This window comes from Tyto alba, unplaced genomic scaffold, assembly GCF_018691265.1.
Source record: "Tyto alba isolate M040663 unplaced genomic scaffold, T.alba_DEE_v4.0 Super-Scaffold_34, whole genome shotgun sequence".
NCBI classification, from domain to species: domain Eukaryota; kingdom Metazoa; phylum Chordata; class Aves; order Strigiformes; family Tytonidae; genus Tyto; species Tyto alba.
The window spans coordinates 1,683,146-1,695,292 of NW_024881309.1; the positions used below are offsets into that span (position 1 = coordinate 1,683,146).

The window sequence follows — 12,147 nt, forward strand, 5'->3', positions numbered from 1 at the left end:
AGACACCAGCAAACATGATCCCCACATACCACTGAACCCTGCAGCAGTCAGCTGAGAAACGTGTCCTCTTGGACAGGAAAGCAGAGGGCAGCAGCTCATTGGGATCCATGCTGGGATGCAGCCAAGTCCTTTTAAGATGCTGCTATTTCTTCGCAAAACAATCCTCCAAACCTTTTTATATCACACATTAGGTTGAAAAACAGGAACTTGGCATTTCTAACAACTCCTTGGCATGATATAAACACAATTAATGACCCACCCAGTGCTTTCATAATTATTCTACGTTAAAACAACAGCCTACTAAAATACAGTGTAGCCCATACATATATGTTTTTCAGTTTCTTTAGCATCTCACACTGATGCTGTCTCAAACCACTTTGCAAGATGGCAATGCAGCTTACAAGAAACCCTATAGCACAGCAATATGCAGTAATAACCAGCTGGAAGAGGGTGTTTCGCTGAAATATTGACTGAAATGAAGACACTTTCTGTGCCTCGGCTTCCTTACCTTCCTAATACAGCACGTGTAGGGCACCCCACACGCCAGCGGCCCACTGCCATTGCAGGAGTGGTACTGGTTAACCTCCCAGTCTCGGTACTCATCACCACCGCAGCAAGAAAACTGCAAAAAAGGAAAAAGAGAGGATGAGACACGCAGCTGAACAAACCTCGACATCTCCAGCCCACCGACTCATCTCCCTTCCAGCCTTGCCCTGCATCCTCAACGCCACTTTGCAACGCCAGCATTGAGAGCCCTGAATATTTTCTGCTTTTCAGGACCCTAAATAGGAAGTTGAAAACACTGTGTAAAAAAAGCAAAGTGGGTGTTTAACCCTGTATAGCCCCATTTTAGAGGTGTGCAGCTGTTACAGATGCATACACACATGTATTGGAAGCATACTTGCTTTCACGAGCCCAAGAAAGATCAGGCTCATTCATGCCTCACTGATTTAATTACAGGTGACTAATCCATCTCATTCCGGGGGCACGCAGGAGAGATAGCTCTTTCAGCGCCTTGAATGAATGTATTTCTTGGCTCTTGAAGGCAGCTCAGTTAGTTGGTGTCATTCGACAAAATGCTAATAAGGTTCCACAGTCTAACAGGGATTTCTCTTCCTGTCAAGTTAAATTAGAGATCAAATGCTACAGCTACAAAGGAAAGAAGCTTCTTTTTTCTTCTGTTCGCACAATGACAAAAAAAAAAAAAAAGGTTAATGAAAGTCATTTTCTGTTCTCTGCAGAATAAAGGTAGTCTTATTATATACCGAGTCATCTCTTCTCTTGGTAAACAAGTTTGAATCTTTACATTTTTCCCCTGGAAAGAAACGCCTGAAGTGATAAGAGAGAAAAAAAAAATCAGTTTTCCCCATTTCTTTAAGCACCGCACTCTTCAAGGAGCAGTTTTCGAGAGAGGTTTAGCCCCTTGAGCATCTGCTCTCCCTCCTGCTGATGGGTTGGTGGCAATACTTGGCCAATGTGAGTAGAAAAAGCCACCAACTCTTGGGGTCCTCCTGCCTTCCTTCCACACCAAAATAGGCAGATATGGCCAGGAGCAGCCAATGCACAGATTCACAACTATTTTCTAATTTCCTATCTTTAATTCCTTTATTGCTCTTAATCCTACCCATATCAGTGAGGGAGACCAGCTTGCAAAAGCTGCTTAGAAAGAGAGGGAGAAAAACACCTAAAGGGATATTGGCCATTGCTACCCATTTGCTATCACCATGCTGCAAAGAAGTTTTTTCCATTTGCTTTTATAACTGTGCAAACATTGGTACAAAAAAACTTATAACAAGGGTTACTAGTTGCCAGGAAGCCTCACCAGGGTGTTTTCTTCTCTGCAAAGCGAGGTTTAGCCCAAACTACTGCTGTGTCTGGATCTATTTCTCATAAGATGAGACAGACTTTGGTGTGGGTTTTACTTTCCTGCAGGCTCCCGGAGCTGAGAGAAGCATAACGAGCAGAAAAACCAAAGAGAGCCCACGGAAAGAGGCTCACAGGTCACATCTGATGAGTTCTCCGTGTCGAGGACCACTGCCACCATCCGTGAGATGCGGGCTCATTATGGCTAGAACCATCGCCTTCAAAGCACCGTGCTCAAACGAGCCACGGTGGTGAAAGCTGCCTTTAATCTTCCCCAAGAAGAAAGGAGGAGGTTTGCAAGCGCAACACCCTCATCCCTCCGAGCCTTACTTCGAGTTTGGAGCCACTCGGGTTTGAGCAAGAACCGCAGCCCCAGCAGCCCTTTGAAATTCAAATCCTGTGCTCAGCAAAGTGGTTTGAACTCTCCTCTTCCGTCTGTTCTCAGCAAACCATTAAAAAAAGATAAAGCGAGGAGCGGCAGATAGCTGCAGTTACTGACTTGGGGCAAACGTGGGCTTTTGAGTCATTGTTGTCTCCAGCCTCGTGCCCAAGGACTGCAAAGGGCTGCAAAGGGCAGTAGTTCAGAAAGAAAGCGATAAAAACAGATAAGTAATATTTTCTTTAGGGCAATTTATTTCCATGTCTACTTGCTCACAGGCAGCCAGACCGAGTAGGTGTCGACAGGTAAATCCGCATTATTTGCACCAATATCCTGCTAATGTAAAATATTAATGTCTGGCACTTCAGACCACAATTACTTGTTATTTTTACTGTATGTTGCTGGTTTAAGGGTGTGAAAGCAGTTTTCTCTAGTTTAAAGCATCACTTGAGAGAGGGTTTAAGAAAAATTTCAAATCCTAAGAAACTTAGTGTGGTTCCTGACCTAAGTAAGCTGTGTGCCAGCTAAGTTATGCATAAACAAGGTTTTTAATAGGGAAAATGGCAAGAATAACCACTAAATGATAACAGGCTGCTCTGAGTTTGTGTTTTATCAAAAAAAACAGGTCTGGGTGCAATTCTTCCAGACTGACAGCAGGTTTTCATCCTCCCAAAATGAACTGGGATGCTCAGGTCCTGTAAAACTAATTTCCCTTCCCTTAAAAGCTGTTATTCCTCTGCACTGCTTCTCCCCAGTCCTACTCTCAGGATGAAGCAACTCTGTATTTCAATCGCTGACACTGCTGCTGTTCCTGGTTTGGAAATCCTACACTAATATAAAAGCTCACAGCAAAGAGCTGCATGTTCTTGCAAAGCTCCTTCTCTCACTACAATATAAAATGTGCAGATGTTAAAGACTTGTTCAACAACACTGTAAGTGCCCACAACTTGTTTTAGTACAGAGGGGCACTTTGAGATTAAGATCTCCCCCTGAAAACTTTTAATAAACAATCAAATGAAGAAGTAGATGGGGAAAATGTTGTAAAAATGGGGTAAGATTATATAAGTGCCTGATACTCGCTTGTTTTGAGATACAGAAACCTTCCCACAAACACATCTGCTTTATCTGGAGATTTGTGGTCTAACCTAAATGAGCCAAGGCTCATTGAGGATGGCTCCAACATGGTCTTTGCGACTGCTTGCGACAGCATCCATTCATCATTCATACAGAGAGGTCTGAATTATAGCATCCTCTCAGAGAGGCTGGAGGAAAACTTTAAAAAGATTCAGATCTTTCTCAGAATCAGTCATGTTTTGAGACCTTCAGAGGGCTCCCAGTTTTATTAAAGCTCTTGGCTGAGTAACGATGACTCCAAGACTCAAAAGCAAGTATTTAAGCCAAGAGAGGGTAGTGTGGAGGGCACCACCAGCCTTAAATTCTAGCTACATCAAAGAAGAAGGAGCTTCACAGTCTCCTTTTCTTCAAAGTGAGAGACAAGATTCACATATTTATGATGCTTCAACCCATAATGAAAGGAGAGAAATCAGGCTGAGGTGAGAACATTCAAAGTTCACCTGAAAGCAGCTTTGCTGGAAAAGCCTGGCTCTCCTCTCCAAAACCAACCCAGGAGATGTAACTTCACTGTGATTTCTCTCCTAAATCTCAAGTTTTGGGGTTTTTTCCACTTTTTTTTTTTTTTTTCATTCACCAAATTCTTTGAGCCAAGTGCTTTCCTCCCAAAATAACACAAATAACGGGTAAATCAAATATCCTCAACTCAAAACATGAGCAAACCTCCATCCCCCGAATTCCTGGGAATGGCTTCTCACCAGTGCTGGAAACCCAAATGATACGTTAGAGCCAACCAAGCTTCTCCAGACTGGCCACACACTTAATGATGTGGATAATAACTTAAAATCCTGATTTTATTTGGCTTTTTGATGTACCTGGGGAGATGCACTGTTGCTTTGCTGAAGCATGGCTACCTTAGGTTTTGAGAGACAAAAGGGAAACACATCTAACTGGGGCTCAATATCAGGAATTAGGAAGGAGTTTTCATTTAATACTTGATTTAATATTTAGTACCTCAAACAAACTGCGTGGTGCATAAAATGAAAGGTAAGACCAGCAGTATATCAGAAGTTTGGTTAAGAAAACGTAAGAGTTGCAAGAATGGTTTTATCAACCTTCAGGTTGGCTCGAGGACAGGGGATGGATCCTGCCAACTCCTGGCAGCCTTTAAGCATTAGATATGAGACAGAATATGTAACCACACGTCTAAAAAAATTAAAGCAGACTATGCCAAGCCCCAAGATGGGACTGGACACAGCTCTCGCCAGTCCCAGGAGCAGCTTGTCTCTGGTGCTGCCCATGGAGAGGCTGGAACTCTTCTTTCCTTCCAGCTACCACGTGAAAACCCCTTATCTGCCATTTTCCCATTCAGTCAAGGGCTTGGACCGCTACTGATGCCACCTCAAGTAAAGAGACGTACCTAAGGTGGACTATCTAACAGTCATTGCAGCCCTGAAGCAGCTTTAACACATGTTATTTTATTCTTCAATATCTCTCTCTGCAGGTTGGGGTAGCTGTCAAGAAGCTTTCAGGTGTTAAGCACCCATTTGCCATCAAAATTGGGGAATATAAATATCCTGGTATGGTTCATGCTGTGGTGTGGGGCAGAAGATGCTCTTTGCAGGGCACACAGACGGCAGAATAACTCACCAAAACCACCAGCGGGTTGGGTTTGGAGAGCAGCACAACACAAAACTGTGCAAAGAGAGCGGTGCAAATCAAGAAGGATCAAGATATTCAAGATAGATCAAGCAAGGCACCCTAAGGATGGGAATAAACTCCAAAAATACAGGGAAAACTAATGGTTTTGCTTCAGTGAGGCATAGAGTTAACCACTGGTTGAAAAACTACACAACCAGATCTCCCCAATGCCGCCCCCCCTCCAAACCCAAACCTTTTCTTGTACAAAATCCAAGATGTTCTTGAAGTCAAGGTCATCGTAATAGTGTCTGATGCCCTCTTGGATGTTGGAGTGGAAAACTGCATTCATCTGGGGACAGAAAAAACAAAACCGAAGCTTACACATGGAAAAGGCATCAGGAAAATGTTACAAAACATGGACATTTTTTCACAGCAAACATTGCCAGCCATTACCAGAGTAAGAATCTAACCCGCATGCTGTACAAGCCTATTTCTTGGGGCAAAATCCATCATTTTTGAGCTCTCAGGGCTAGCAGCATCCCATAGCACCTCTCCATTTCCTGCACACACAAGCAGACCCACGCACCCTTACCCACCTGATTTTTCCTATATGCTGCATATTAGATTTAATTATTCCAGTGACTTCTTCAAAAGCTCCCTCAAGCTCTCCAGTCCATTGGCTAACATCATTTTAACCACTGGCAGGGGTGTTTCTGCTGCATTAGGAGGGGCCGGAGGAGGTCAAATGGGCTGCGACAGTCAACACAGTGATTTATCCATGGGATGAGCTACATGCAGGAGTAGAGACCTCATCAGAGCTCTCAGTCACTCCTAATCCCAACAAATCATTCAGCAATTCAATCATGCCCTGAAAGGGAACGGTGCAGCCAGGCTGGGGCTCTCCCTGCTGCTCCTTCAGCCGTATCTCCGAGGACACTTTGACACATCAGGCACTTCACATTAAACACTAATTGAATTGAAAATGTATTCTACAAATGCCTGGGAAGCTTATTAGTGAGCTGGGAGTGGAGGCTCAAAATGTCCTATGCAGAGCCCGACGCAGGTTTGCAGTTTGACTCCTGACAAACCACCAAGCAGAAATATTAATGAAGGAAAAAGGAACTTTTTTTCTGAGTTAGAAGCAGGGTAAAGGGGGGGAAGAAAACATTGTGTTTCATAATTCACTCTGACATGAAAATTAGAGGTTGGGCAAACTGGGAACGGAGAGAAGAATGTGAAAAAAAGAGAAATGAAGGCACGTCAGAGTGGCAAACAAAGCCTGCCAACAGCGAGGGATCAGGCAAGGGGATCTGAAAAAACCTTTAAGACATTGCTCATGTGGAAGTTTATTAAAATGTTAATTCCCGGTTTGCCCACCGATAAAAACAAACACAATGGGCAACACGCAGGTTTTACTATTTTCTGCTTGTTTTCCCCCTGATAGGCTCACCCCACGATCCTGTTGTCCTCCGAGAAGATGCCAGCCTGGAGGCAGCCTCTGTAATTAAATCTTGATCTTAAGGTGGGAGATAAATGTCTCAGGGTTAAATCATTAAGTTCTGGTTATGAGACCTCTCCATTCCCTTCACTTCAAGGATAACAAACCCGTTATCTCCAATAATCTCCAAAACCCCATTTGCATATCAACAGAGCCCATTTCAATGTTCAGTAGCTTCAAGGCCACTAAATTCATTCCTCATCCCTGCTGATGTAATACAAAAATCCAATTAAATATGTTTTTAACAAGTTTAATAAACAACCATTGTTCCAAATGCAGATTTGTGCCTCTGAACAATTTCAGGTCAAGAGGATTCATCACTTGTCGGATCTCTCTTTTCTCCCTCCATCATTGTTTGATTTTTAATTAGGTTTTGATATTGTCCGTTACATTTAAATTAAGGGACAATTTAGGCACTAATGGTTTCTACTCAATCCAGGAGTTTAATCATGAGGCTTCAATCCCTCCTCCCAATGGTACCAGCATTTCCCCACTGCATCTCTGCAGTGTACGATGGTGCTGAGAACCACCACTGAGGCTCAAAGGTGGAGCAAAGCAGACTACTTCATGCTGAATTTCACAAAAATACAGCCTCTATGTGGCACCACATATTGATTTCCTGTATGTAGGAAGGACTCAAGCACTGTGATTTGCCTCGGAGGAGAACATCTCTCCATCAAAGCACCACGTTTTCCAGGGATCAGAGGGTTTCGGAGACCTCTGGGAAGCTGCTGGATGGAGTTGGCTGCACCATCCAAAAGGCAACATCCTTCCCCATTGTCTCCCTTCAACTTTGGGGCTCACCAAGCACACAGCTCCCAACGCCAACCTATCTTTGGGGCTCACTAACCACGTACCTGCCAACTGTGACCTGTCTTTGGTGCTCACCAAGCACGTAACTCCCAGCCCCAGCACCTTGATGGGTTTGAAAGCATCCATCTGTTTGTGCAAAGGGGAATTAGTTTTTAGAGCCTGTAAGCAGGGATTTTTGATGTTTTCTCCTGCCTTGTGCATTCATTGAACCAACAGAGATGGAGATTAGCTATTTAATCGTCTGATCGATTGCAAGGGTAAGATTAAATTGAAAATGGCAGGGTTTCTTCAGCAGAAGGTGGGCGGCCAGGAAGGACATCTGTTGGAAGCATTTACCATCTCACCAGCTTAGCTATAACTCAAATCTATCCTTGCGAATGCAAGCCAGCAGTTAACGTAATTGAGGCAAGGAGCTTAATGAGTCCTCAGGAAAAAAAAAAAAAAAAAACACAGGTTATTGGCTGAGAGTCTGCACAAGGAGCTGCGGCAGGAGCCCTGGGTAGTGCCAGCAATCCATCGCAGCTCTGGAGCACGATGGGCAGCCCCAGACAAGCAAGAGCAGTGAAAATCTTCCATTTTCAGGGCAGACGCTAACAGATACTTGAGGGTTTTCCTCCCTGATGACACACAGGGCTGCAGTTTGTCACTGTGCAACGTCCAAAGGCCTCCTGATTGCACCCACCTTTTTTTCAAAGATTATTTCAATGAGTATCAGCAGCAGCTCCGTGAGGAAGATCACCAGAAGGACCCAGAAGAACTGAAAAGAGAAAGGGAAGGATTATCCCTGCTCCAAGCAAGGCTGAGTTGTCCGTCAGTGGTTAACCACAACAAGAAAGACCTGGAAACCAAGAGCTGCTTTGAAACACTTAGAAATCAGATCATTTCATTATGAACTCCCCAGGGAGCTGTAAATTTCTTCCAAAGATCTCAGTCTTAACAGGGAAAGCAGTTTGCTCCCTTGTAGAAAGTGAGGACGGAAGGAAGGATTGAAAAAAGAAACCAGATGCAATTTGAATGGCTAAATTCTGTGCAGGGAAGTGGGTAAAATGGATGTAGTGGGAGCAAATGTTATTTTTGGGTAGATAACGGTGTGCAACATCCCTCTGTGATGGGGTGGGGGTATTTGGTTGAACATCGATGTTTCCAAGCTGAGCATCCAATGGAGGATTGTCCATTCCCCAGAGTACGGGCAATAACTCATGCCTCTCCCAAATTGATTTTGGCAACAAATTTAGGATGGAAATCAATGTCCTGATGGAGCAAACAACTTAAACTAGAAGGTCTGATGGTCTTGCAGCCCACGCTTATTAGTGTCCTAATGCTCTGGTCCCTGTCTGAGCGGTCCCATCGGGCATCGCATCCAACTTTGCTGAGGATGGAGAGCCAAGCCCTGCTCAGCTCACACTTCTCTCCCCAAGGCTACCTCCATCAGCAACTTTGGAGACTCGCCAGAAAAAGGAAGGTGGAAAGTTACCATGGTAACTAGCTAAAAATCCAAAAGCAAGTTAAAAAAAAGGGGGGGGAGTGATGCAGGGAGAGGTAATTTATTACCACAATATTCACTTTGACCACTGGTTTATTAGAACAGCCTCTTTACAAAGCCAGGTAAGTGTAGGGATCCTCATGCCCAGATATTATTTCCCAAGCCCAGCAAAACCAAAGCACTGTTGCAGCAAAACATCATTTCATGCCCCAAACCATCCAGGTTTTTCATTAGTCACCCACCAATGAGTTTTGCACTGTGCTTATTTGGTAAGAGCCAGCTAGTGTGGCCCCACTGGAGGAGCAGCACTGCTTTCATCACCAGCTAAATCAGTTCATAATGGGCCAGGCATAAATAGGCAAGGAATCCCATAATTTAGGAATACAATTAACCAAGCTCCTGTTACCTTGTAGGCAGAGATAATATGCAAAACGTCACATGCATCTAAACGGTTATAAAATGGGGCTGCTTCAGGAGGAAGCCCAAGGCAGTGTGGTTCATGCTTTTACCAAGCTGAGCATGTCTAGATCTTGCAGAGCTGCAGCAAGCAGCAAGAAAGAGAAACTCAAATTTGGAAATATTTTTGTTCTTCAACCTTAGTTAAAACCCAAGAAAATAATAAAAAAAAAAAAATAAAAAAAAAAAAGAGCGCTTTGTCCTCTGTTTACCAGGGAAAAGTGCAAACTCTTACCAATCCCACTGTGAGCAGAGACAAAGTCCAAGTAGGGACCACTGTGGTGTTCATGGTCAGAACAAGAAATGTCTAAAAATCAGCAGGATGTGGCATGCAGAGCTTTTCTTCTTGCCAAACCGATGGGAGGCTCCTCTGAAAGTACCAACCCTGCAGCTCTTCCCAGAAATCAAAAAATTTTAACCCAGGAGACCCCTCATGCAGGTTGTTAGATGGTTGTTCTGCTCTTTCTAGTGCTTTGGCCATTGCACACCATGCACCAATTTTGTCCCCCATTCTATTTCCTTCTTTCGGTCTCAATTTCTGCTGTGCAGCTTATCAAATCAGGATATAAAAGGCAAGATTTATGCAATACACTTAAGCCTGCTCTGTGCATATTGAAATTAAGGCTAATATTTAATATCCAGCTTTGATATCTGATTTATAAACAAACATGGGCGTGTTGTGTAGGAGTCCATGGGATGACGGCTGTACCCAGAGATTAGAAAACTGATGAGTGAATGCAGCTTTCAAATGCTCCATCAGATGAGGTTTGCAGGTAGCAAAACCCACCGTTTTCAAGAGAGCAAGGCCAAAAAAGGATTTAGCTCATGGTCTTTACAAATGAGGGGAAAGTGCCAGCATTAATTGGGAACAAAGACATGGCAGATGCTGATTGCAATTCCTTGCAAAAGGGAAACTGCAAACCTGAGAAGTCACATAGGTGATGCCCAGCTCCCCCTAGACACCCCATAATATGTAACCTCACCTTCAGAAAGCTCACAATTTCCCTTATAATTTAAAGAGAATTTGCAAGAAAAGCAACCACAAACCCAGGTCGCCAGCACAAACCCTGATAATGGCGCAGCCTGAGCGAAAACCAGCTCTTCTTCCCCCAAATAACAGCCAAACAGAACATGCAAACCCTCACTGGCTGCATGGACGTAGCAGAAAATGGCACTTTTTTGCATTCACAAGGATTTCAGCAACCACCAGTAACTGTAATGAACATTTAAGGAGCAAAACTGCTGACATCATCACAATTGTCCCTTTTAACTAGTGCACTGCAGCCCTTGCTGCCTGCCAGACCAAATAAATCAGCATTTTGTTCCTTAAAAAGACTCCAGCAGCAAAATAAAGAGCAAAAATCCACATTAAACAGCATTTAATCCTGCTTTGAGCTGCCACAAGTTTGCAGCAAGTTCAAATCACAAAGCAAATTAAACAAACAAACAAACACAAAGCAGCATGATGAGGAGCTGGGTTTTCCCCCAGTTTTTGCAAAAATTCACTCTTTGCATGGAAGTGACAGCACGCGAGGGAGCAGCTGTGCCTCCGTGGCGTGACCCTCCGGCCAGGCTTCACCGCTCACATCCCCGAGAGGAGGCAAGCGCTGCAGGGGAGGGACTGGGAAAGTGCCCGAGGATCTCAGCCATCAGAAAGCGCAAAGCAAAACCCAGCTTTCGTGGAGAGAAACTCTGCAATAAAACCTTCATCTTGCTTAAGACAGCTGGATCGGGGAAAAGTTGCTCAATTCTTATTAAATTAACACTCGCCGCAGCCAGCTCCCTTTAAAGAGCTCATCAATCCAGAAGTTCACAATAAATTATACTGCTTAATTCCCTCAAATACCTCAACAAAAAGATTAATCACCCCCTTTCCCGTGATCAGAAGAGCTCCAAGCTGCTCCTTCCCTCCTCTAACAAGTCTCCAGCACTGTTTTGTTCATCATTAATGTTTCCCAAAGCCCACCCCACGGCAGAAGGAAAGCACCCAGGGACAGTGCTCTGCATCAGGCTGAAAGACAGGTTTCCCTCCAATTTTGGGAATAACCTCCCTTCATTAGGGTCATTTTACATAAGCAGTATACAGGTTGCCTGGAACGATCCCTTCCCGTATGTCCTCTGGGTGTTTGGTTTTCTGCCACCTCCAGACACAAGATAGGATGTCTTGCCATCGTGTTTCGTCTCCCAGAAGCTTAAAAAACACCTGAAATACTGAGTTGGTCCAGAGTAAATGCTTCCAGCTGGGCGTCTGGCTGATAGAGGGGTGCAAACCTGCTGCTGTTTCATTTCCAGACCACGAGCACTGTGCAGCCACCTCCAATTTCCATCTTGTGCATGTCCTCACCAGGCAGAAAGGATGAACAAGGATCAGGCACCGAGGCTGAGAGATGAATAAACCACACAGGGATTTATTTGGGAGCCAGCCCAGGGAAGGGGCTTTGAGCCATGGGTGGAGGCTGAGCATCACTCCTGAGCTTGGATGCACTCAAGACACGTATGGCCACGGGAAGTTCACACATGCCAGGCCCACGTGTGACTCCAGCGGGATTTTGGATGGGAGAGGGATGCTCTGTTTGCCAGGAATGAGGCAGGGAAAGGACAAGATGCAGCTGGGAGGGTGGAAGAGCTCCTGGAGCAACGCAAAAGCACCAGAGAAATCTGTGATGTTCATTTAATATGGAGCAACCTCCACCTGCAAAATGCTGCTGCAATCTCACAGTGTGGCCAGGGAGAGCAACCAGCTGCCGCAACTGCAGAGAAAAAAAGTTTAAAAAAAAAAAAAAAAAAAAAAAAAAAGAAAATGTCAAAAACGCCTTCCTTTCTACTCAGTGCCAGGAGTTTCCCATGCGGCTCTTGGGTTGATAAGGGGAAATATTTACTTCTTGTGAATCCATTTCCTACTTCAGCTCAGTTACAGGAAAGGACAAGATAATAAGAGTGATA

At 44.3% G+C, this 12,147-nt stretch overlaps 1 protein-coding gene across 2 annotated transcripts in view; it reads right to left on the reverse strand.

The window, feature by feature from the left end:
• The window catches only part of LOC104361308 (tetraspanin-15), a 44,746-nt gene that overhangs the window by 15,209 nt on the left and 17,390 nt on the right, over positions 1-12,147 (reverse strand). For both annotated transcript variants that reach the window (XM_009967461.2, XM_032985181.2), the window contains exons 3-5: positions 7,948-8,022; positions 5,208-5,303; positions 509-622 (exon numbers count right to left, since the gene is read on the reverse strand). In XM_009967461.2, the coding sequence (XP_009965763.2) occupies positions 509-622; positions 5,208-5,303; positions 7,948-8,022 (285 nt within the window). The remainder of the gene's footprint in view (positions 1-508; positions 623-5,207; positions 5,304-7,947; positions 8,023-12,147) is intronic.